The sequence below is a fragment of the Arvicola amphibius genome, chromosome 7 (assembly GCF_903992535.2).
Source record: "Arvicola amphibius chromosome 7, mArvAmp1.2, whole genome shotgun sequence".
Taxonomy (NCBI): Eukaryota; Metazoa; Chordata; class Mammalia; order Rodentia; family Cricetidae; genus Arvicola; species Arvicola amphibius.
Genome location: NC_052053.1, coordinates 8170618 through 8196882, shown reverse-complemented (window position 1 = coordinate 8196882; position 26265 = coordinate 8170618). Strand labels below are relative to the sequence as shown.

General features: G+C 42.6%; 1 protein-coding gene across 1 annotated transcript in view; it reads right to left on the bottom strand.

The window, feature by feature from the left end:
- The window catches only part of Ttn (titin), a 271490-nt gene that overhangs the window by 74202 nt on the left and 171023 nt on the right, over positions 1 to 26265 (bottom strand). Inside the window, 47 exon segments of the mRNA XM_038336350.1 lie at positions 777 to 1094; positions 1188 to 1487; positions 1580 to 1709; positions 1800 to 1832; positions 1921 to 2069; positions 2196 to 2504; positions 3809 to 4238; positions 4638 to 4828; positions 4926 to 5234; positions 5326 to 5625; positions 7067 to 7360; positions 7451 to 7735; positions 7837 to 8133; positions 8231 to 8530; positions 8652 to 8954; positions 9276 to 9638; positions 9740 to 10042; positions 10152 to 10451; positions 11027 to 11305; positions 11402 to 11707; positions 11796 to 11992; positions 12092 to 12197; positions 12291 to 12590; positions 12734 to 13033; positions 13122 to 13237; positions 13663 to 13849; positions 13964 to 14260; positions 14353 to 14640; positions 14898 to 15019; positions 15765 to 15942; positions 16099 to 16246; positions 17362 to 17513; positions 17608 to 17892; positions 18014 to 18128; positions 18292 to 18479; positions 18709 to 19011; positions 19110 to 19412; positions 19501 to 19770; positions 20486 to 20752; positions 20863 to 20987; positions 21092 to 21500; positions 21596 to 21874; positions 21960 to 22226; positions 22334 to 22600; positions 22691 to 22859; positions 23659 to 23756; positions 25431 to 25697. Of these exon segments, the coding sequence (XP_038192278.1) occupies positions 777 to 1094; positions 1188 to 1487; positions 1580 to 1709; positions 1800 to 1832; positions 1921 to 2069; positions 2196 to 2504; positions 3809 to 4238; positions 4638 to 4828; positions 4926 to 5234; positions 5326 to 5625; positions 7067 to 7360; positions 7451 to 7735; positions 7837 to 8133; positions 8231 to 8530; positions 8652 to 8954; positions 9276 to 9638; positions 9740 to 10042; positions 10152 to 10451; positions 11027 to 11305; positions 11402 to 11707; positions 11796 to 11992; positions 12092 to 12197; positions 12291 to 12590; positions 12734 to 13033; positions 13122 to 13237; positions 13663 to 13849; positions 13964 to 14260; positions 14353 to 14640; positions 14898 to 15019; positions 15765 to 15942; positions 16099 to 16246; positions 17362 to 17513; positions 17608 to 17892; positions 18014 to 18128; positions 18292 to 18479; positions 18709 to 19011; positions 19110 to 19412; positions 19501 to 19770; positions 20486 to 20752; positions 20863 to 20987; positions 21092 to 21500; positions 21596 to 21874; positions 21960 to 22226; positions 22334 to 22600; positions 22691 to 22859; positions 23659 to 23756; positions 25431 to 25697 (11502 nt within the window).

The following is a 26265-nucleotide window of genomic DNA, read 5'->3' as shown; positions in this document are numbered from 1 at the left end:
ATCTGTGTATCACCACAACGTTGTGGCCTACCGGAAAAGTGAGGTTCCTGCGGGCATCTTTCTCCTTCGGCAGCTACATGGCATCTCCTTTACTCTGCCTACTCTTTCTATATTTCTCTGTTCAGATTTCCTACCTGGCTTTGCTCGGCTAAGCCATTGGCCAAAGGAACTGTTTTATTAACCAATGTAAAACATATTCACAGCATACAGAGGGGAATCCCACATCAAAAGGGCAACAAGGCATGAAGCCAAACAGTTTTCTATTTTCTATAAATCTTATGAGTGTGTAAAAAGGATTGGGACAATCACAAAACCAAGTAAATACAAAGTGATAGTGATGGTAACAATACTTAGAAGAGAAGAGACTTATTAATGTATATGTAGCTTATCTTCAAAACTCAAAACCAAAATGGGTTTTCTCAAAAAAAAAAAAAAAAAAAAAAGAGAGAAGATAGGAAAGATACATTGGTCTTAGCAGGTGCTAAGCCAATTACTAGCTTTCTGCCCATTTTAGTTCCTTTAATTTCTGTTAGATAAGACAGCCTACCTTGGAGAAAATTATAGGAAGGAAATTAGGTGTGTCTTGTCTATAGTAAAAGCAATATGAAAGACATTTGCTAATTCTATCCATAATGGGTAAACAGTAACTGAATCATGTTTTCATGCCTACACGAAACCCATGGAAACACACTGATAGATGGATCTACCGATTCTTGATTACTAGATACATAGGAAGACAGCCCCTTGGAAGGAAATTCTCTGTGTTAAATACGTACATGTCTGGTCTTTGACAATCACAGGACCAACAGTGGCTGAAGGCTTGCTGACTCCAGCCTCGTTGACGGCCTTGACTCTGAATTCATATTCCCCACCCTCTATGAGGTCTTCAACAGTAAATTCTAGTTCTTCCACATCACGCTTATTGCACTGTCTCCAGGCTTCTTTCTTCTTCCCAGTAGGGTCCCATGCGAGGCACTCGACAATATAGTGGGTGACAGGAGAGCCCCCATCATTCTTTGGAGGTTTCCATGACAGATGTACTGTGTTCTTTGTTATCAGACCAATCTTGAGTTTAATAGGAGGGTCAGGAGGATCTGTAAAAACATTTACAGGAATCATTAAGCATAGTTATTAATAATGCAGCTCATTCCTGAGACCGTATTTTAAACTTGCATTCCAAAGCTTACAGATTGGATCTCTCGCAGTGGTCCTCTGAATGGTTTCTACAGGTGGGCCAATTCCAAAACGGTTTTCTGCTCGCACGCGGAAGAAGTATTGCTGCTCGGAGATGAGATCCGGCACCACAAACGTGGTGCTTCCGCAGTTGGGATTGACTTTCGTCCAGGCTTTCCCATCTATCGTCTTCTTCTCGATGACGTAGCCTTTGATCCTGTCTCCTCCGTCGTCGTCTGGCATCTTCCATGACAGTCGGCAACTGCCCCTCGTAATGTCACTAACCTTCAAATCCTTGGGCGGGCCTGGCGCATCTGTTGGTTGCAAACCACAGTGTAAACATCATTCCGTGGATGCTAAGAGCAGTTTGCCCTGACTCGGTAGCAACTGTGAATGTCTTTCTTACCCATGACTTTAACTCGGCAGTTGGCAGTTTTCTGTCCGGCTTTATTCTTGGCCGTGATACTGTATTTGCCTGAGTGAGCTCGAGTACACTCCGGGATGACAATGACAGAGGAGTTCTCGGCAGTCTCCAGCTGCACAAAGGAAATCGTAGTCATCCATCAAATGAGACAGCAGCACTAGGGTCACTCACACTCCTAATTCATTAAGCTATCTCCTCTTACCTGTGCATCTTCAGGGATGTCATGAATGTTGTCCTATTAGAAAAGAAGACAATTATGTTTTAAATACTGCTTCTGGTTATCCAGTGGAAGACACAACACAGGGAAGACCTGGGACTATTACCTTCAATGCCTTCTTTGCCTTTCCGTCAAATTCCCAAGATGATTTTGGCGTTGGGCGCCCCTTGATGACAGCAGGGATTCTGATCTGTGAGCCGGCTTTACACACCAGGCAGTCCTGTGCTCCAATGTCAATGAACACCTCTGGAACCTCTGGAATGGTAACGGGACAGCCGTTAGCTGACACTTCTCAAAGGGGTAACACACACGTCCTCCAGTACATTGATTTCACAGTCTGGTCCGGCGATCTGAACACGCAAGCCGAACAGGGATGACTACCTTGAATATCGGTGGCAGGGATCTCTCCAGTGGTGTCACTTGGTTCGGATTCACCGGCTTCATTGACAGCCTTCACTCTGAACCTGTACTTCCTCAGCTCTTTCAGGTTAGGCACCACACACTCACAGGTAGTTAGAAGTTTATCCGGTTCGTTGACTCTTTTCCAGTCAGAGGTACCCTCCTCCTGCATTTCTACGATGTAACCTTTGATCGGGCTGCCACCGTCTTTGGCTGGAGGTTTCCATGCCAGCGAGATGCTTGATTTTGTTTTATCTTTAACCTCTGGGCGTGAGGGTGGCCCAGGGGGATCTAATAAGGAACAGACAAACAAACGTCACATTTTGAAGTAGTGGGATGCTATTTTTATGTATATCATAAGACTTTCACTAGATAAGACATTTATTGTTGTCTGTTATACTTTTTCACTCCAATTTTAATATGATAAGAAATAAGAGTATATTTTTATTTCATTATTAAAGCAGAAACAATCTTCTTCAGAGTTCCACCCTGTGAGCAAACCATTGGTTAAAAAAAGAGCTGTACTGTGGCCAGGCGGTGGTGGCCCACACCTTTAATCCCAGCACTTGGGAGGCAAAGGCAGGCGGATCTCTGAGTTCGAGGCCAGCCTGGTCTACAAGAGCTAGTTCCAGGACAGGCAAGCTACAGAGAAACCCTGTCTCGAAAAACAAAAAAGAGCTGTACTCTGTAGCACAGCATTGGTGAAAAGAGCCGTACCCTGTGAGCACACTATCGGTGAAAAGCTATTTTACTTTTGATATCCTCCTGAAGAGATTCAACAATGTATTATAGCTGAACATTTTATTTTCTACAATATGGAAATTTAAAATATTTTCATCACTAGCTGGGCAAATGTCTGGATACAAACAACTCTCAATGCTCTTTAGGGGCAGAGTCAGTGTCCCCACTCATCACACCGTAATGCTTTTCTGAGGGTGCCTGACGATGAAATACCTGCTACCTTGCTGGCCTGGTGTTTCACCCCTCCCCCTCCTTGTGTCTAGGGCAAACCCTTGAACAGTCCGTGCGCCAAAATAATTTGCCGAATGAACACAAATGAACCTTATATATTTGTCCTCTATAGCATGGAGGTATCTTAAATCTTTAAATGAAAATGTTGGAGTTTTTCTTTAAAGAATATAGCCAGGTATTATTGAGAAAATGCACTGAGTCAGGAAAATTACTGTATTTTCAGGTCTGAGCTGATCTTCTCATATATGATCCAATGAGATTTTTCATTATTTGACCTCAGTTATTCTGCCTGAGAATTTGATGTCTTTGTTCAACAAATAGTTAGCATTTTACTTTTTTATTGAATTCTTCCAAGAGGGTCTGTTTAGTGGGGAAAAGGATATCCACAGTAACTAACGAGATGGAGTTTAGAACCCATACCTTTTAGTCCATTTCTGTATCATGTGGTTAAAAAAATACTAACTATAACCCAAGATTTTAAAACTAAAACTATTTTATGTGTATGTGCATATATGTATTTACTTCACTATGACTGGTTCTAATAAAAATGTGAGAAATTTAAGAGTAACCTACTTAGTAACTTTACCCATTAGAAATGAGTCCTAGAAATAAAATGCACTTACATATGGGATCTCCTGCGATGGCTGGGTCTGACGGTTCACTGGGAGGGCCGATTCCTGCGGCGTTGATTGCCATGGCTCTAAACTGATATTTCACCCCTTCAATCAACCGTGGAACATTGAATTCTATGCCCTTCAGTCCCACTTTGGTTATTGGTGCTCGGCTAACACGTGACCAGTAGCTACCACCTTCCTCTCTCTTCTCTAGCCAGTAGCCAGTAATTGGAGAGCCTCCGTTGTCCAAAGGAGGAGTCCAGCTCACGAGCATAGACCCTTTGGTACGTTCTAAGACTTTGGGTTTTCCAGGAGGTCCCGGGAGGCGATAGGGGTCTTGAATGGTGACTTTGTCTGATTTGCACTCATCGCTGATTCCATATTTATTCACTGCCCTCACTCGGAACTCATACTGACCATTGGGGATGAGCTTCCAGATCTAGAAACGAGGTTGAACAAGGGAGTCAGAACAAATCTGCTTGGACTGCTCTTTGACTTATTTCAAAGCTCAATTTGGGGATGGATCACCATAAGAAGTAAACACACAGGATGAAATTGCAGAAAAGAGAGAGGAAAAGAGAAACCCTTTAAAAAGAAGACCTCAATCTTTGTAGTTTCCAGAGGATTTTGAGTAAGAGAGTAGTAAGTAATATTTGCTAAGTGGCCATATGTGCATAATGATAAGAGTGCCAAATAGTTTCTGCTTGTATGGAATTTTGAGTTTAATTGTTAAATTATAAAGTTACCTTAAACTGGTATCAAGTCATAAAGTTACATTAAAAGTGGTATCAAGTCAGAATTATGTCCTATGAATGTGCATCAATTTGGAAGCATTTACCCCGTATCTTCTCTCAACAGCAGTGTTAGTGACTTCTTCCCACTCAGACTTCTTCCTGCTGGCATCGCGTTTGTCAATGATGTAATGGGTAATTTCACTGCCGCCATTGTCTAGAGGGGCGTCCCACGTCAGATAGCAAGACTCAGCTTTAATGTCAGTAACAGCCAGGTTTCTGGGTGGAGACGGACGATCTGGAAAAGAATTGGAGCGGGGACTGAGAAGCCGTTCTTGAACAGGAGGTGGCTTTCTTTCCCACACAGGAGGCAAGTGTAGGATATATTCACTTACCATATACTTCCACATGAACGTTGCGGAATACAGAGCCAAGACGATTGGAAGCAGTGATTGTGTAAGTGCCCTTGTCCTCTCGGACGGCTTTGGGGATGCTCAGCTCAGTCTTGGCCTCACTTCGGGATACTTCTTCTTTGGTTATTTTAAGCTCATCCGTGGGTTTCTCAATCACCTTTTCATTCTTGGACCACTCAATCTTAGGCATGGGGAGTCCCGTCACATCGGCAGGGATGTTAACTGGCTCTCCTGCCTTAACTTTGATAGTGTCTCCTCGAACGGCCAGGCGCAACTTAATAGCTGGAGGAACTGCAGAGAGAAGTCAAGAGTGCAAAAGTCTCAAGACTGATTCCCAAGTCACCATAGAGCACATTAGTGGCATTAGATATGAAACCCATACCTTCATCATCTTGGATGACTACGTTAAGAGGCAGGGATGGTTCACTTTCACCAACGCCATTGACGGCTTTGACACGGAATTCATACATCTGGTGCTCATCGAGATTGTCAACCAGAAATGATGTGGTTGGGCAGAGTCTCGTGTTGACTCTCTCAAAGTCAGGTTTGTCATGGCGACGTTTTTCAATGATATAGCCTTGGATGGGACTGCCGCCATCACTGCGGGGCTCTTTCCAGTCAAGCGTGATGGTGGATTTTGTCCTTTCTGTGTATGTGAGCCTCTCAGGAGATGTTGGAGGACCTTAAAGCAGAAGCCATTGAAAGTGTTGAGTATGAAACAAGTGTTTAAATAAGAAATGATATGTCACCTCTGTTTGTGTGAAAAATCGATTAAATGGCATTTTCAAAATCCGTTTCCAAACATACCAGTCGCACCAGTGATAGCCATTCTCACTTAGAGCAGAATTCGTCTTAATGAATATCTCATCAAAATCACTAATTAAAAATAAGTCAAGGGTATGTATGTGTTTTGTATTTAGTATTTTAGATTGGATGCCTGGGACACTGACAGATTGTCTTAGTCTACCAATCTAGGAAAATAGGATTGTGACGTTCTGCTTCGAATGCCAGCAGAAAGCATTCAAAGTGATTTTTTTTCTCTTGTGACCAAACTGTAGACATGGTTACTAACCACCCTTTGAATCATATTTCTTCAGAGGAAAGATCATTTATGGAATATTTCAAAGGTTTTGCGTCCTTAAGAATAGGTTCTGACAGGTATAAGTAGAGCCATCCCATTCTAGCCTATTGCTACTGCAGAGGGAATCCAGGGAATCCCAGTTCTATCTATCATGAGGCCTCTGAAACTCATGGACTTTATGGGGTGACTGAAACGGTGGTGTGTGCTGTAATTCTCTTTGTCCAGATGCCCGAGTGGAAGAGAACCTCCTGTTTCTGGAGGAGTGGATTTTCCTCCAGGACTTCATGTTAAGAGGGACATAAAGGTGTATTACTAAGTATGCATAATTTTAGTGTTTCATTTTAGCTTCTGGGAGACTTTCTTTGGTTTTCTATTCTTTGAGGGCTCTTTCTGATTGGGGGGCTCTCTACCCTTCCAGTATGAAGACTTCTTAGCAGTGTAGTAAATAACACTCAATCATTTATCTTATGACAACCATCTGCCCCATAATTTTCTTTTTAGAAAAGCAGAGAATTCTATGTAACCACCAATTCACTTTACTTGTTTGTTTGTTTGTTTTTAGACAGGGTTTCTCTGTGTAGCCTTGGCTATCCTGGGACTTGCTCTGTAGACCAGACTGGCCTTGAACTCACAGAGATCTGCCTGCCTCTACCTCTTGAGTGTTGGAATTAAAGGCATATGTTACCAATGCCTGGCTAGATTGTTATATTTAAAAGTCCTCTACTATACTGGTAATATTGAATGCTTTTAAATTATTTGAACTACTTGTAGATTATTACCAAGGCTTTGTAGATCCAGGCTTAGCACAGAAAATGCCACATCTTTCATATACATGTAGCAAAAATACATGGAAATTTAGCAAATATGGTATCTTAAAAATTGCTAGTAGATATTTGATTTTCTTTTATTATCCTAAGTAAATAGGATAGTCTAAGATCTTGCGACTGTTGGGTGTTTGATACCATAAATCTCAGCAAATACTTGACTCATCTATAAGCAGAATAGCATTTATTTGGTAAACACAGTGAAAATCTTTTCTTACCTAGTGGATCAACTGCAAGAATTGGTCCTATTTCAACAGGAGGCCCACAGCCAAACTTGTTCTTGGCAATGACACGGAACTTGTATTCCTGTCCCTCTATGAGACCTGTGATGTCACACTTGGATCTCTCCGTCTCAATGGGCTGTCTCCAAGTGTGCATCTTGGCATCTTTTCTTTCAATTATAAACCCTGTGATTTCACTCCCTCCGTCATCTGCGGGATCCGACCAATTCAGCAGACACATCTTTCTGTTCGTTACAACAGGTTTTAGGTCAAGAACTGGGCCAGGGACATCTGGGAAAAAACAGTAACAAACATTAAATCAGTGTTGTAAGATCACATGCCATGGGAAAATCCTATGAAAACCCTCCAGATGTTCCTTACCGAACACTTCAACCCGGACGGCTGCAAATTTGGAACCACAGCTGTTTGTTGCTGTGATCACATATCTGCCATGGTCTTTTCTCAAGGCATCCTTGATAATTAGCTCAGATTTGGTTCCGACATTCTCTATTACAACACGCTCTTTATCCAACTCCCCTTCTTCGATGGTCCATACTTTTGTGGGCACAGGCCGGCCAGTCACCACGGCTGGGATTCTGAGAGTCTTCCCAGCCATGATTTGTATTCCACCCTTTACAGAGACATCCAGTTCCACAGTTGGAGGCTCTGTTGAGGAGAAACAGTCGTATATGTTAGTGCAAGGAACAAGAAAATGTAGCCCCATGTTGGGAAACATCCATTCCCTCCCCCAGAAAACTTTGAAGTACCTTGTGGTTCAGCCACAGTAACAGGCTCTGTTTCCCCAGGTGGCCCTTCACCGGCTGCATTGACAGCGCTCACTCGGAGTTTGTAGTCAGCGCCCTCTCGGATTTCTTTCACAGTGAACTGACGGACTTTGATCATCTTCTCTGTGCAGCGTGACCACTCGTTAGTGCCAACCAACTGCTTATCAACAAAGTAGCCAATAATCTCCCCGCCACCGTTGAAAGCTGGGGGTTCCCACTCCAGCTCAATGGTCGTAGAGCTTGTATCTGCAACTCTTGGGATGGGTGGCCCAGGGGGAGCTAGGATGAAGGCAGAAGACACAGGTCAAGTTCACCGATGGTTTCCAAATGTGGGCTAGACTACGCTCTTACACTCTCGTCTTAAGAAGGTACTTACAGATGGGGTCACGAGCTGTTTTGGGGTCCGAAGGTGGGCTGAACTTTCCAGGCCCAGCAGCATTTTCAGCACAGACTCGGAAGACGTAGGTGAGTCCTTCTAATAAGCCATCTACCTTGGTCTTCAGAGAACTGAGAAGGGTTTTGTTGACACGAGACCAGTGCGTACTGTTGACCTCACGTTTTTCAAGCCAGTAACCCAAGATGGGGCTGCCATTATCTTTTGGCTCATTCCATTTTACTAGCATGCTGTTGCTGGTGACATCTTCCACAATGGGCTTATCTGGCGCATCAGGTGGTTCTGAGAAAAAAAATATTTGAATTGTATAATATGATATAAAATCAATTTTACACAACTATGTCGATGTAAACAGGGAAGCATATGGTGGAAAGGCCAACTTAAGATGCTAAAAGAACCTTACCAAATGGATCTTTGGCCAAAAGTGGCTTTGAGACACATGGTGGTCCAGGTCCCAACCTATTTTCAGCTCTTACACGGAAGAGGTACTCTTTTCCTTCAATCAGTTTTGTTACTGAATATTTGCAGTGTCTGAGTGTTGAACTGATAACAATCCATTCGGAGTCAGGTTTGGTCTTGTCTTTCTTTTCCAAGGTATAGTTAATGATCTCACTGCCACCGTCATCAAGGGGTGGTTCCCATTTACAGAGGACGGAGTTCTTCCTAATATCCTCAAATACAAAGTTGATTGGTGGTCCTGGTGTATCTAATATATCAAAGGAGATCAGTGATTAAAATTTTGTATAGAACCGGCTGCTGGGGAAAGTGTGTTAGTATGGTCTTTGGGTACAACTTCTAGTTTTTCCATATCCTTATATCTTTATATTACATTAGCTAACAAAGAACAAAGTCAGTTGATTTTTTTTCAATAGTGTCTGCTTAGGTGATAAAATGTAAGTGAGAATTATATACTAAAGTTGTTTCTTTTAAAGGGCCCCCAACTACTTATTTTTATGTCTTGCTAGAACTCTTAAGTAGATTTAAGTAGATTTTCTTTCTCCACTGCGAAGTAGTTTTAACTACTTACCTAACACAACGACAGTGCAAGGAGCTTTGGCAACACCGTGATCGTTCTCAACTTTGATCATGTACTGGCCGTGATCGGGTCTCAGAGAGTCACGGATGCGCAGCTGAGATTCTCCTTGTTTGCTGTTATTGATGCTCAGACGCTCTGTCAGAGGCAGGAAAAACGGCTCCTCTTCTTCAGCCTCACCCTTCTTCCTCCTAACCGGGGGTGCTGCTCGCTTCTTAATTTCCTCCGGTACAATGACATTTTCATCCTTCATCCATGTGATTGTTGGGTAGGGTGAGCCAGAAATGGTCGCATCAAGTGCTATTTCATCACCCCGTTTAACTTCCAGGCTTGTTTTGAGGATGACTTTTGGGGCATCTGTAATGATTAAAAGTCAGAACTGCCTTTAATTCTCAACCAAACATGAACCCCATTTGCTTTACAATGAGAAAGCAGCACCGCCAATAGATAAAACATACCAATAGGATCTACAGCTTTGGTTGGGGGCGTGGCCCGCGAAGGTTCACCAATACCAGCAGCGTTCTCTGCTCGCACACGGAACTGATACTCTTTCCCCTCCTCAAGTCCTTTGGCTGTATAGGTCAGGACAGGTACCAGATGCTCATTGCATCTCCTCCATCTGTCTTCACCCTTAGCAATCTTTTCTATGATGTAACCCATTATCTTGCTTCCTCCATCATACAAGGGTGGCTTCCATGTGATCGTCATTGCCTTAGCTGTAGGATTATGAACCTCAACATCCACAGGTGGATCAGGCGGTTCTGGCGAACAAAGAAAAATACCTATTACTATCAGAGAAACCAATTAATGCAAAGACAGTAATTCTCGGATATTCTATCTTAGCTATGGAATGTCTATGTTCCAACTTACGCTTTGGATCTTGAGCAATGACGGGATTCTTGAGTTCAATATATTCGCCTCCACCAATCTTGTTGACTGCTTTTACCCGGAAAAAGTATTCACCATTTGGTATGAGATCCTTTACGGTCCAAGACAGTTTGTTCTCACCAGACATGACTGGTATGTATGTCCTCCTCCCAGCCTCTCTACGCTCCAGGACATAATGAAGAATTGGGCTTCCACCATCATATTCTGGAGGCTCCCATGTTAACTTGCAAGAACTCTTGGTTATGTCGCTTGCTTTGATATCTTTGCATGGACCAGGTAGACCTGTTACATATAAAATTAGTAATTATTATCATAAGCTTGAAAAATTAGCATTTGTATAGTGAACTTTATCTGATTTGTAATAGATACATTTTTGGGTGGGGTAATCTTTTCTGTGCTACCGTCCCTCAGAACACGAGACATTTATCATCTTTGTCCCCATCTGTTATTAATCAGAAACATCAATTCTTGAATATTTGTGTTCAGCAAAATTGCTCCATTAATTTCCAACTAAAACCACGGATGGTAGTAAAGGACAGAAAAACAATATTCCTGAAGGAGAAGACTTTAGAAAGCTGAATTTATATAATTCAGAAAGGAATATTGATCACTGAAATATTCCTTAGGTGTGCTAATTCATTTAAATTAGTATTTCAAATGCAAATAAATTAATCAGAGCTTAATTATTAATCTAATCTCTTCAAAATTGCTTTTCAAATAAAAATAAGTAACTTGAGGGAGTGTTCGGGATCCAAATGCCAGCTCTTGAAGCTATTTGTACAGACTGTCACAAGGCTAGCTATTATAACTTCTGGAACAGATGCTGAATGCCCGGAATTTCATTACAGAATTGTTACCTATGACTTTGACATTGATTGAAGCAGTTGCTGAGCCAAGCTTATTCTCCAGGGTGATGGTGTAAACTCCAGCATCTGCATGGACACTCTTGGGAACCTCCAGGTGTGCAGAGATGTGGTCACTCTTCATTGTTAATCTGTCGCTGGCTTTCACTTCTTTGCCGTCTTTATGCCAGCTCACAGTTGGAACTGGGACAGCTCTGAAGGGCACAGGGATGCTTAACTTTTCACCTTCGATAACAACGATGTCATGAGTCTCTAGATCAATTGTTGGTTTGCCTACAAAGCATCAAGAGGTAGGGAAAGATATGTTAAAATGCAGTGATCAGGAAAAAAGGAATATATTATTAGCTGTAAAACATATCGAATTCTTACAGTCTGGGTCTTTGGCAACCACGTTTTCAGAGATTTCAGATGGTTCACTGACACCAACAGCATTGACGGCTCTCACTCTCAGGACATATTCCTTGTCGGGAACAATTCCCTCTTCAACTTTGAACTTCAAATCTTTTACTGGGCGAGAGTTAACTCGCATCCATTTCTCGGTGCCCACCGGACACATTTCAACATGGTAGCCTATGATAGGACTGCCACCGTTTTTCTCTGGAGGTTTCCAAGCAATGGCAATGTGTTTTCTCCCAGCGTCAGTCACGTGCAGATCAAGAGGCGGTGAGGGAGGACCTGGGAAGACAGCAGAAAGCATTGACACCCCAGTCTCATGGCCAGGCCCTACACAATCTCCAGTGAGTGATCAGCACGACTGACTTACTTGTCGGATCTTCAATAGACAGGATTTCTGTGGGCTCACTTGGGTGACCAACTCCTGCCTCATTTTCAGCCCGAACTTGAAACTGGACTTCTGTGCCTTCGATGACATCAGTTACTCTGAAGTTACAGTCGGGGCCTGAGGTCTTCCCAGCTTTTACCCAACGGGTGCCTAATTTTTCCTTCTTCTCAATGATGTATCTGTGGGAAGGACAAAACATTTCACTTAGCACTCAGAAAAGCAGAAGTTTGTCCCGGATGTCCGTGTTTGACTCTTTTTAAGTGGAATGGAAGCTCTACCTCTGAATCGGTCTTCCACCGTCGTTTTTAGGTGGTTCCCACTTGAGGTCAACATGTCGCTTTGTCACATCAACCACTGTCAGGGCATAGGGTGGTCCCGGGGTGGCTGTTGGCAAAATAACCAATGGTTAGGAAAACCCAAGGGAAGACGTATTACTCGCTACAAATGCTGCTGCAAAGACTGAGTTACGGTGCATACTGAAGGTGTCTTTGGCCAGGACAGAGTCTCCGATTTCGGTGTAGTCGCTTTGCCCGATGGCGTTCTCTGCAGCCACGCGGAACACATACAGAGAGCCCTCTGTCAGGGGGGTTACTGTGCACTTAGTCTCCTTGACCGTAGTGTCCACTGTTTGCCAGCCTTTTCGCCTCACGTCTCTCTTTTCCACGATGTAGTTGGTGATGGGTGACCCTCCGTCTTTCTCAGGAACTGTCCATTTTAGGTCAGCTGAATTTTTTGTGATATTAATCACTTCGAGCCAACGAGGTGGTGACGGAGGATCTGAAGAAAAGAGAAAAAAAATCCCATTTAAGTCTTTACCAAACGTTCTCATGGTTACAAGGAAACAATAAGGCAAGGTGGGAATAATAGTGAGGTTTAAAATCTCCCTTAGATGTAGTTTTCAGGTCGTAAGAGTGACTTACAGAGTTTCTCCCGGCAAAGCACAGGGTCGCTCGGGTCACTGGGCTCACTCTCTCCAGCCTTGTTCACGGCTCTCACTCGGAATGAGTATTCCTGCCCTTCCATCAGGCCTGTGAGCAAATGCTCAGTGGTGGGGACCCCCTCAGCCACTCTGACCCAGTCGTCTGTCCCAGTCTTCAGCATCTCAATGACATAAGACTCAATCTTTGCCCCTCCATCGTGTTCTGGCTTGGTCCAGTTCAGTACCAATGATGTTTTGCCTATGTCCTTTACAGTTGGTTTTCCAGGAGGCCATGGAGGATCTGCAAGCCAATTTCAACATGATTTGTTTTGTCCAAAGGAAGTTAGCATATGCCTCAAAATAACCACAGAAAATGATATAAATAATACCTATGGGATCCTTTATTAAGATTGGTTCAGTTGATCTACTTGGCTTTCCAGGTCCAGCCAAATTTTCAGCCAGCACACGGAATCTGTACTTTTTCTTATTGGTGAGACCTTTCACTCTGGAGCAGGGACAAGGTAACATCATGGTAAGAAGTGTGTACTATACAGAGAAGAGGCTAATTTGTTTAAATAGTGAGAATCAATTTGTAAATTTAGCTGAATGTACTTCCACATAAATTTAAATGTTTTTAACTGTACTGTCACATTCTTTATATTAGGCCACATATATTACTCAAATTCTATCTATAATGTTATATACATTATAATATTATCAGTTATGCTAATATATTGGAAGACCAAATGCTTAGAAATGCCTAGAAGTTTACTATTATACAGAGAACAGATATGTGCTAGCAGGCAAAAGAAGTAAAAGTGATGAAAATCTCTTCATTTGTAATCACACGTGATCAAAGGGAATCGTGGTGTGCCAACAACTGAGTACGTGGCTAATTTAAAGCATGACGGACACGTGGGGCAGGCTCACCTGTATGTTGTGTCCTTCACTGGCATCTTATTGCATCGGACCCATTTGTCAGTGTCAGGGTCTAATCTTTCCACCCAGTATCCGGTGATGGGGCTGCCGCCGTCGTCGTCCGGCTCACACCACGTGAGGGTCACTGCATCTTTAGTGATGTCCGAAGGTTCCAGGCGAGTTGGCGGTCCAGGTGGATCTATAGACGGCATAGCGACAGAAAAGAGTCATGATCTGCATCCAGCATCTACATGCATGATTGATAGAACTCATCCCTTTTTCTTCTCTTTAGTTAGCAGACTGAGAATCTCACCAAACTGATATTTGGCGACTATTGGAGCAGCCTGCACTGGCTCGCCAACGCCGTACATGTTCTCCGCCGCAACTCTGAAGATGTACTCTTTGTTAGGTGTCAGTTTGGTCGCCTTGAAGTGTGTGTCCTTCACAGTCGAGGAGAGCTTGTGCCACACATCGCTGTCCGTCGCCTTCCTCTCCACCACATAGTTTGTGATCTTAGACCCACCATCATCTCTTGGCGGGTTCCACGTCAGAAGACAAGACTCATTGGTTACCTCTGTGATGTCGAAAGCAGCTGGTGGTCCGGGTTTATCTGCAGATGGCATTACATGGGAAAAATACTGTAAACCATGTTCAGATAGCCATGGCGAACTTAATCCTTTTAAAAAGAAGAGACTCCCTTACCCAAGACGGTCACTTCCACCACCGCGGTGGCCCGGCCGCAGACATTCACGGCTTCTATGATGTATGAGCCTGTGTCACTTCTCTTACTGTCTGTGATTGTCACTGTGGATTTCTTAGGAACGTTTTCTATGGTGATCCTTTGGTCTGGCTTCAGAAGGGTATCTGCCTTTGTCCAGGTTATTTTAGGTTCAGGCTTTCCAGTCACAGTAGCCGGAAGTTCAATTTTCGTGCCGGCTTTTACCGTGAGGCCAGCGAGGAGTTTCACATCAAGGAAGATCTCAGGAGCCTCTGAATTGGAAAAGATTATTCATGCTGTTAGTGAGTTCAAGCTGACAAGGTCAGAGCCCTGACTGACAAGACAAGAAAATGGGAACCCTGATGGCTCCTTGGCCTTGAGAAGGAGGGAGGGGAGGTATGGGTGGAGGGGAGGGGAGGGAAGGGGGAGAAGGAGGGGAGGGAGGGGGGAGGAGGAGGGAAGGAGATGGAAATTTTTAAATATAAAAAAAATAAACCATTAAAAAAAAAGAAAAGAAAATGATAAATACCCTGTGTGTCCACTGCCTGGATTTCTTCTGTGGGTTTGCTTGGCTTGCTAGCACCTAGCCTGTTCAAGGCTTTCACGCGGTAGGCATACCATTTGCCTTCTTCGAGGCCTGTCACTTCCATTCTGTCAGAACACAAATATGGGCGTTATGGTCACGGAGATAATCTATTACACTTAGAGTTACATAGTATAGCTATTTCTCTAGAATTCATACCACTGTGGGGAGTGGAGGAAGCAATGAATGTGTCAGGAATGGATGGAGTCCCGATGAATTGTATTGTTGACGTGACGTGAGCACAACCATGTCCTCAGACTCATGGAAATGGCAAAGCCTTCCTCTGGGCTAAGTACCAATGTTGACAAACCCTTGACCTTTAGGTAAGACTAGTGTATACAAAGTATCACCCACAGCTGCTTCCTCCTGAAATCTCCTCTACCCAGACTTCCCACTGAGACTGTCTACGGCCTCCTCTTTTGCTGTACATAGTAAACCTGCTGAGTTCACTGGTAGCATAGGAGGTGTCCTCCATTATAGTGCTCATCCCCCCCCCCCACCAAGCACACACTGGACCACAGCTTTTCCTGTATATATCTGCTGTGCCTTCCATTTCTTCATTCCTGTGTTGCCCCGGTCAGATTCCTGGGACCAGGCTATTCTTGACTTGTGACTAGACTTTTCAGTATCATAACTAATGAAACCTTGAACACTATCTATGCTCAGTTAAACTTTGTGAAATCAGATATAGGTATACTAGAGGGATTCTTGGTGAGGAAAAAAATGAACATTTAATGTCTCCCAGGTAAAATCCATTCTAGTGGGTAGGAGTCAGAATTATTCATGTATCCAATATAAAAACCAAACACCTACTTTGTATCTGCAACAGGCTCTCCACAGGCAACCCATTTGTCAGAACCACGTGGGCATTTTTCAACTATATATCCTTTGATGCGCGAGCCACCGTCATTTTTAGGAGGATCCCATGTTAGGAAGATGCTCTTGGCAGTCCTGTCTCTCCATTTGACATTCTCTGGTGGGTCAGGTACCGCTGTAACATTTTAAGGAGGGCATTAATTGTAGACAGGCTGCTCTCCAGTTACGGCCATGCTACCAACCCATGCTGTCCCTCCATACTTCAACCCCAGGACTAAAGCCAAAATTCGGTAACACAGACCAGGCATGAACTCATGAGGCATGCACTTACTTGCAGGAGCAGACATATTTACAGGTTCATCAGTATATGCAGGTTCTCCAGGGCCACACTTGTTTCGAGCACAGACTTTGAATAGATATTCCTTTCCTTGAACAAGATCAGGAACTGTAAATTCTAGATCAGTCACAAAGTCCATAACCTGGGACAAAGAAACAGTTCATTGATTATTGTCCCCAATATTTCCTCAAGTCAAAAGACTTTTTTTTTAAAAAAATCATGAATACAGATACCCACTATTAATTTTTTTTTTTTTTTTTTTTTTTTTTTTGGTTTTTCGAGACAGGGTTTCTCTGTAGCTTTGGAGCCTGTCCTGGAACTAGCTCTTGTAGACCAGGCTGGTCTCGAACTCACAGAGATCCGCCTGCCTCTGCCTCCCGAGTGCTGGGATTAAAGGCGTGCACCACCGCCGCCCGGCCCACTATTAATTTTTTAAGATTGGGACTTTCTATGTAGCCCAGGCTGCCCTAGGGTCTACTACTGTATAGTTCAGGTTGGCTCTAAATTCACAGTCCTGCCTCAGTTTCTATAAGCATGTGCCACTACACCCCGCTTACTCTAAAGTTGTTTTGCATGAAAGCTTAGTGTTATTCTCATACTATTTTTGTATTAGGAAAAAACCAGCAAGGTGGGTTATAATAATAACTGGCCTTAAATAAAATAAAAAATAGATTCCTAGTTTGTGTGCATTAAAAAGATGGTAGTGTATTAGAAAGTTAATTTTAAATGAGAGTAATAATGGGCTGGGGGTGAACTCATTGATGTAGTTGCTGTTTAGCATGTGAATCCAAGTTTTATTTCTAGTACTGCAAAATGTGTGTGTGCACGCGCACATAGATACATGTAATATACATACGCGCACACATACATATAACCAGCATAAAGGAAGAAAACAATGGCAGATCAGGTCAACTAAGGTAAATCAAGTGCAGTGATGGAAAAAGCCATGAATACTGAGACAAAAAAAAATACTTGCTTTGAAATGGCTTATAGCTCATGTGCGCCTGTGGGTATTGACTAGATACCAAGTGTATAGGTAAGCTTTCTTTTGAATTAAACAAGCCTAGCTGAAAACAAAATGGGACAACTGTACCAAACCCTGGCTAAATTACCCAAGGAACAGTCCAAAGGTTTTGATGCTTGTTACAGCACAAAGGTAAACTGAGCCCATGACCCATCTGCCTGGCCTCCCAGCCTCCTCCTGGGATCTCCTTCATTCTCTCTTCTAAAATTGCTGCGTTACTATGTGACACTCACTTTAGTCCACGTTTTCCGGCTCATTTCTCTCTTTTCAATGACATAGCCAGTTAGCGGGCTTCCTCCGTCATCGTCGGGTGGTTCCCAAGTCAAGTGCACAGAATCCTTCGTTATGTCGCTAAATTTCAGTTCTTTGGGTGCGCTTGGGGGAGCTAATAAGAAAAGGCGGTGAAAGGTATTAGGATTGAGGTCAATATGTGTTAATGCAGTCAAACCACATTAGCTAGCAGGAGTTTAATTCCTTACCGATGACATTGACATCAATTTCTCCAGAAATTGACTTCACGGGATTTTCTAATGTGAGTGTGTAAATACCCTTGTCCGTCCGTTCACTCGGAGAAATGATGAGTTCGGCATAGGCTGATATGGTCTTTATTTTCACACGGTCCCCCTCTTCCAGGCCTTGATCTCCAAAAGCCCAGGTTGCTTTTGGTCTTGGGTAGCCCGTGCTTGGAACCAGGATCTTGATGGGATTTGGGACAATAACTTCCAGACCATCTTTGAATGCACTCAAATCCATTGTTGGTTCAACTACCAAGAAGAAAAAGCTGTGAATTTCTAGCACCATATGTATATCTCTGGTACACCAAAGAAGGTACACCAAAGAAGGTATGGGCTAATCCCTAATCTAGAAAGTAAAATATCTTTTTACCAAAGGCATCATCAGCGGTGAGAGGACCAAGGATCTCGGATGGATCTGAAACACCAGCTGCATTTTCTGCAGATACTCTATATAAATATTTATTTCCTTTGTGCAATCCAGTGACCTAAAATTACAAGTTAGTATTTGTTAACATCATATTCATTTAAGCCCATGAACATATATGTTATAATATATAATATGTTATAATTATGTATATATAATATAGAACACATATTATATACATATATAATACACACCCATTTTTTTTTAAGATGCAAACTGCTTACCTTGTAAGTCAGTTCAGGGACAGGTTTCATATTGCAGCGAATCCAATTGTCTTTCCCTTCCTCACATCTTTCAATTATATACCCCAATATTGGGCTGCCCCCATCTTTCAGAGGAGGCTCCCATGTGAGCTGAACTGATGATTGTGTCTGTTCCGAGGAACTGAGGTTCACAGGAGGACTTGGTCTCTCTGGAATGGCAGAAAGATTAGGGACATATAATTTCATTGAGTGACAATTTATTAAGACATGGAATGATCCTCACAGTGTCATCAGAACAAGTCTGTGGGCACAGTCTTGGCTTTTACAGTTTTGTTCTTTTATTATATTTTATTTGTTCAGAAGCATCTGAATTCATAGGTTTAATTCTTTGGTTTCATGCAGTGTTTATTTCCGTTTTAAGTATTGCTATGATCTTACCTATTGGATCAGCAACTTTGACGAAGGGTGTGGCTGTACTTGGTTTCCCAACTCCGATTCGGTTCTGGGCTCTGACCCGGAAGCTGTACTCCTGTCCTTCAACCACATCGGTGACTGTTGCTGACAGGTCCTCAGCCCTTACGGTCATGGCAGTGTCCCACCTGATAGAAGTCTTGTCCCTCAGTTCAATCACATAGTTTGTGATTTCAGCACCTCCATCGTACTCTGGTGGCTCCCACGTCAGTGAGACACCAAATCTATTCACATCAGTGATGGTGACATTCAACGGAGGGCCTGGAACATCTGGATGTCACCACAGAAGAAGCACACATGAATTTGGGTTGTGTTGGGGAGAAACAAAAAAATGAAGCTAGTTGGCAGTTTACTTAACTACTTCTTACCATATTTACTCCTGGCTTCTACAGGATTGTCGGTTTCTACTGGTTCTCCAGTGCCAACTCTGTTCCTCGCGCTCACACGGAACAGGTACTCCACTCCTCCTTTCTGTAGGCCGGTGACAGTAAACTCACAGCTGTCTGCTCGGTCAGTGACCAGAACCCAGGTCTTCCTCTTGATATCACGCCTTTCAACAACATAACCTATGATTTTGCTCCCACCGTCTGTTAATGGTTCTTCCCAAGCAAGGCTGACTTCACCATCGAATGTTTCCGTCACTTCTAAGTTACGAACTGGCCCAGGAACATCTGCAATGTACAAATCATAGACCGTTTAGTGGTGCTGCGCCTTTAAGCTGCACTACGCCAATCAAGTTTGACTGACTCAACGGCTTACCAATAACTTGTAAGTTGATGAAGCCTTCTGCTTTTCCATGCTTGTTCTGAAGCACAATTTTATACCTCCCCTTGTCCTCTTTTTTGGCTTCCGAGATTCTGAAAGAAGTCTGCTCAGCTGTAGTGTCCACAGTTTTTGTAGACAGAGGTTCGTTTTCTTTAAACCACTCAGCTTCTGCTTTGGGGTAGGCATCGTAGGGTACGACCATAGTCAGGGGCTGCCCAGCATCAACCACGAGATCCTGATCAGCTGTCTTGATTTTAGGTGCAGCTAGTGAGAAAGAGAACAGGCAAACATGTTTGAGTTATCTATTGTAGTCATGCTATGGCATAGTTGTTTTTTTTTAACTATACATTGGTTAATATCATTAGAACCTTGGAAGTATGCTACAGTCATTTTATAGCAGAGAATGCTGTTGGAGGGTTATAACTCTTCCCTATTCCAAACTATCAGCCTTGGGAAAAAGATGGTTGAAGATGGCATAATGAAGATTAACATCCAGTCTTCATTAAAAAATATTAACAGAGGACCGAGAATACAGTGAAATGGGCTTTGCTTTTGTTGTTGAAACTATTTGATAAAATCAGTTTTTGATAAAGTACTGCATGCTCATTTCAGGATAAATCAGACATTTTTTCCTTGCATACAGGATATACCAATAAGTTGTTTTTAGAACAACCTATGTAGGCATCTTGGGTCAAGATGAGAATATATTTAAACGATACACAGGAGTTGAATAGCAGTAGAGTCGTTAATTCTATGAATTCATGAACAGCTGCCATGTGCCAGGAATGATCCAATGGTATGATATAAACGCCATTAACTTCCTCTTTATAATAGGAGAAAGTAGAGTATCTAACATGTGACGTGGGCTTGAAAACCATAGGCTTTCACAAGGAGCATTTTGCTATATCTGTAAAATCTGAAATCTATGTAAGATCTGTGATTTCATCAGACCATTGCAAAGCAAAAGAAGGCGCCTTACCTGCTAACTCAAGTTTCGCCCTGGCTTCTTTATCTTTGGCAATGAATCTGTATTCTCCCTGGTCACGAGGTTTAATGTCACAAATCTGTAGCCTGTGTATCTTCCCTTCACTCATCATCTGGTGCTTGTCACCCTGGACAACAACCATGTTATTTCTGAGCCATTGGACCTCTACTTTATCTTTGTTGAGCTCAGCCATAAAGATAACATCAGCACCAGGGGCTTCAAGAATGTCCTGAGGAGGCCTGATAATCTCGACGGGGATTTCTGGAAAGGAAATGTAAAAATAAAAACAAATGTACGCTTGTATTTTTATCAGCATCATAAAAAAATGGTCAGTCACTTCAGTCAGAATTATTCTTGAAGCCGATACACACCTTCCACAAAGAGCCGTGCTCGAGACTTCCTGTCTTCTACGCCACAAGCGTACTCACACTCATCCTCCAGCCGGCAGTCCTTTATGATGAGCCTATGTACGCTCCCATCTTTTTCAAATTTGTATCTGAAGAAGAGATTGAATGATTAGTTAGCTTGAGCCACAAGTGCTAGGCTGTCAAAGTGCACACAGAAACAGCAGAGCCCCGGCACAGAATGCTTTTGGCATACTTTTTGCCTTCCTTGATTTCTCTTCCATTTCGGTACCATTTTACATTGGCTTTCTCTCTGGAGAGTTGGCAGGAGAAGACGGCGTCATCAAACTCGGTGACCGTCTGATCTTCCAGGTGCTCCACGAATTCTGTCGGGGCTTCTATGATGAGCAGCTCTGCGACCGATTTGTCTTGTCCAGCGGTGACAATGTATTCACCTTCATCTGGAAACCCGCAGTCCTTGATGATTAGAGAGTGCTTGTACTTATCAATTCGGTATGTTACGCGATTGTCAAAAGGCACTTCTTCTCCATTTTTGGTCCACTTGAGTGTTACGTTGAGACGATTCACCTTGCACCAGAAGGTGACTGATTTCTTCTCCATTGTTTCGATATCTTTAAGAGGTTCGATAATCCTAAGATCTTCCTCTGTGGTGATAGAAAGCAATAATGTTGAATTTAGTTGTTTGCACAATATAAATGGCTGGAGAAAAAAATGCTCTGGCAGTGTCTAAGTCACATACCTTCCACTATTAGATTGGCTGCGCTCTTAACATTTTCCCCTCTGTGGTTAGTCAACGATACACTGTAGTTGGCTTGGTCATCTAAGTGTGCATTTCTGATTCTCAGAGTGTAGACCAGGTCCTTTTGGAGGATGATGTATTTTGAACTATCAAATATGGCCTCTTCATTTCTGAACCACTTGGCTTTGGCACCTTCGGTATTGACTTCACAGTTAAAGACAACCTCTTGCTGTTCTTTCACCGTGGTGTCCTTAAGAGGAACTATGATCTTGAGCTTTTCTGTAAATAACCAATAAGACTTTGTAGCATGACGAGGGACCAAAACTACAAACAAATCAATCCGAAGAAGCAAGAAGAAACTTACCGATGACGGTCAGGTGAGCCGCAGCTCTGGCAGCCCCAACCATGACCACGTAAGTGCCCATGTCTTGTAGTGTGGCGTCTTTCACAACTAGGACTCTCTTTTTGCCATCAGCGATGACGTCATATTTATCTCCAGACTCAAGAGTCTGATCATCCCTCTTCCACTGAACTTCAAAGCTTTCCTTTGATATAGTGCAGACAAACTCGGCCTTTTCTCCTTCCAGGATTTCAAGGTTTTGAGGCTTTGAGATGAATTCAGCAGCAAGTTCTGGAAAGCAAAATGTTGGAAGGCATTGAAAACACAGGTGTTTGAATCTTAAGTCCGATAAGAATGGGTGACTAGGGAGAGAGTGTGCTTCCCTGAGATTTTCGTACCGTGTACTTTGACTTTGCCGTCTGTCCGAGAACTTGGGAGTCGACAGTTGTAGCTACCCGCGTCCTCAAGCTGCGCATTCTGAACGATCAGGATTCTCTTCCTGCCGTCAGTAAGTATTTCAAATCTTCCTGTTTCTATGATCTCCTCATCCCCTTTGTACCAGATCACTTCGGCCCCAGGCTTGGAGACTTCGCACACCAGCTTGATAGTGTCTCCTTCACTAACTTCCAGGTTGGCAAGATTCTTAGTGAAGACAGCTTCTTCCTCTATAGAAAAAGAACCCAAATTCATTCAGTAAAACCGGAAGTGGGTTTTCCGGACTAGTGCATTTAGGCAAAGAAAGCCTTCACGCTTACCCAGAACTGTCAGCATTCCGGAAGTTCTTGCTGTCCGCACTTCACAGGAATATTCGGCTTCGTCGTTCAGTAGACATTTGTTGACGACAAGAATTCGTACGGCTCCCTTAGAAATGATGTCATACTTTTTGCCCTTTTTAATTTCAGCACCATCTTTAAACCACTGAACCTGTATTTTAAGACAAATAGATTTATTTTTTTTAAAATCAGTGTTCACGTTGTTCCTTCACATGGTATTCCTAACAGAAACTAGGGGAGCTAGGATTTGGAAGGATTTGAAAAAAAATCAATCATAACAAATTATAGTTATTTATTAAAGAAGACCATAAATATTATAGTATGTATAAAGGAGGACAGATACAAATATAAATAGAAAACCCAAAAAGCAAGAACAAAGTTACCAAGTACTGTTGACCCTCTATGATACTACTACCAAATATGAAAAAATAACAGGATTATGCATGCTTTGAGTCTTAGGGGGCCTTAGATCTCACACAAACCAGCTCCCCTGCTGTGGAAGCAGACTGAAAGTTAAAGGAATTTGGCAATAAAAATAGTTCATGGCAACCTGAAATACCTAGCTAAGATGCGGAATTACTGCTATTTGATTTTTTTTTTAAATCTTAAAATGATAGCAACTCCAAACATCTCTAAATAATAAATCTTGTCTGAGTTCAGGGTTTTTCTATTGGGTAATACTAAGGAGAATAATTAAGTCAGGTCCACCTTTCATGCTAACATAATCTTTAAAATGGGGGGGGGTCAGAGAAAATATTTAGATATTTCTTTTTCTTACTTTCTGTTTGGCCAAAAGCAAACAGAGCATCTTGATAATCTAAGATAATGTTGTGTAGTTACAGACCTGGCTACCCTAAGATAACGTTGCATAATTACAGACCTTGATACCCTGAAATAATGTTGTGTAGTTATAGACCTTGGATATGCTAAGATAATGTCTTTTTACAGACCTTGGCATTTTCCTTGGAAATTTCACACTCAAACCGAGCCGTTTCTTTTTCTTTAACTTGAAGGTCCGTGAGTGGTCTTAGGAATTCCACATGGGGAGCTGTAAGAGAATGCATTGATATTCACAGGAGGCTCCTGCAAATTAATCCTGATATTTTTCTGGTACACATTTTTTAAAAAGTGATTTTCTCTCTCTCTTTCAAGACAAGGTTTCTCTGTGGCAGGCTGGCCTCAAGCTCTGCCTGCCTTTGCCTCCCAAGTACTAGGCCTAAGGGCCCAGCAAGAAAAAGTGACTCTCTTTTGCAGGACTTTTTTTTTTCTTTTCCCATCTTAATAGACTGAAACTGACTTTGACATCGCTTGCAGCTTCCACGGGGAATGATGCTTTGCTTTTGAACTGTCTAGCTCACATACATTATGTCTTACTGTGCTACCAACTTAGTTCTTTCACACTGAGATCCATCTCAGCTCTTTTGAATGATTACTGAAGTAGATGCCTTCTTTCTGTTGGTTCTATATCAGAGTTGAAGGACATTATTTGTCAAAGGAAACACTATTAAGGGAAGAAACATCATTAGGAATCCAGTAGAATTCAAAGACGATAGCCTGAATGCCAAGACAACAGTTTGAAGCCCTCCAATTGGCTCTGTGTATGGCTAATAGGCATGAGTCCAGTTGGAACCACGCATATCCAGTTTTTCAGTTTTGACTCAGCTTTAAAGATTTCCCATGCAAGTCAGGCATGTATTCATATGACAAACACTGTGTTCTACAGGGGGGCACTGATTTGGCTTTTACGTCTGCTGGTTCAGGCATCTCCAGACACGGGACTGCTGCTCTGCGGGATGGAGCAGCTGCCTCCTTCCCTTCCATCTTTCAGTGCTCCTTATAAGGCCTTTTCAAGTCGACCCTTCTGGGTCATGGGTTTCTGAGACCAATGCTAGCTGATAGGCTTGACGATAAGCCACCATGGCTGAGCCTTTGCCAAGAGCAGTAGATGACAAGGGGAAGAAACCCCATGGGGCTACTCTGAGGTAAGTTAACCGAAGTGTGGAAAGAGTGACGCAGTACAAGATGCTGGGAGCACAGTCAAAGCCACTAGGTTTCAGTTGTTGACAGATGAGAAGCAACAGAGCCAAACAAGTATTGCACAAAAATATACCATGGAAAATGCTATGCTGGACAAACGAATCTACAAAGTAAATGAGCTAGCTAGCAGGTGGCATACTGAGATAAGGGGTTATTTCTGCACCAGGGGAAGAAGCAATAGCAAAAATGACAGAGTGTTTCTTCATTCATAGAATTCAGGAATCAGAGAACCCGGGCCTCATTAGGCTTCTCTCCCATCCCTTTTCTCAGACTGAATTATGTCATAGGACGTTGACATATTAGAGTTGTTCTCAAGTATGTCTGTTCCCATTCAAGCAACTTTCATTCTCATTTTTAAGATATTCTCCAGGCCTGAAAACTTATCTTCCTTCCAAATGGAGTCATGGTTCTGTACGTCTCTCTGTGTTAAAGGTTATTTTCATCTCTAGCAGGATATTCAAATAGTGGGCATAACCGCATACAGACAAAGAGCACAGCAGCACAGTGAACAGTGGTCGGTGTCTTTCCCAAGACCAGACAGAGCACAAGAAGGTTTTTAAAGAAACGTGTGAAGTATCAGGTTAGGTCAAGAATTATGATTAGGCCAAGAAGGGCATGCATAAAGTGTCTTGATGTTTTGGCTACAAAGAGTTACAAAGGCCAAGTCCTGAGGAGGAATACTTACGAACAACATTCAGGTTACAGGAAGTCTTAAAATCCTTAGCGTCACAAGTGTACGTTTTGATATCCTCTGGGGTGCAGCCATGTATAATGAGCTTTCTGACCCTGCCATCAGCCACGATTTCGTATTTCTTGCTCTTGAGGATTTCTGTGCCATTTTTGAACCATTTCACCTTGGCGTTCTCTCGGGACACTTCACACTCCAGTACTGCAGTGGCCTCCTCTTCGACCGTCTGGTCTTCAAGGGGTTTAGTGAACTCAACTGGGGGTTCTGAAAGAATCCAACTTATTAGCTGCTTCCCTTCTCCAAGAGTTCCAGAACTTTCTCTAGTTTTCTCTGGCATCTCTGGGGCTGCTTCTGCTCTAAGTTTACTCATTTGCCAAACTATTTTTCATTTAGATGTTTTCCTTAAATAATGTTGCTTTATCATTATTCATACACACAGAAAAAAAAAAATAACCTTTCTATGTTTTTTTCCCTTTCCCCCCCCCTGCCCCGGCCAGTCTGGAAACTCATTATGTAGACCAGGCTGGTTTCAAACTTGAGTCAATCCTTCTGCCTCTGCCTCTTGAGGGTTAGGCTTACAAGAAAAATAAGTATAAAACATAAAGGAAATAATGGCCAACATTTTCATAAAATGGGTTGATAATAATTATTTCACTAGTTGTTTCTGGAACTCGTTAAAAATACAATAATAACATAGGGACAGAAAGAGTATGTAAAACCCACGTTAATTTTGTTTTTTTTCTTCTGAGACAGGTTTTCTCTGTGTAGCCCTGACTGTCCTGTAATTCACACTGTAGACCAGGTTGGCTTTGAACTTACAGAGATCTGGATG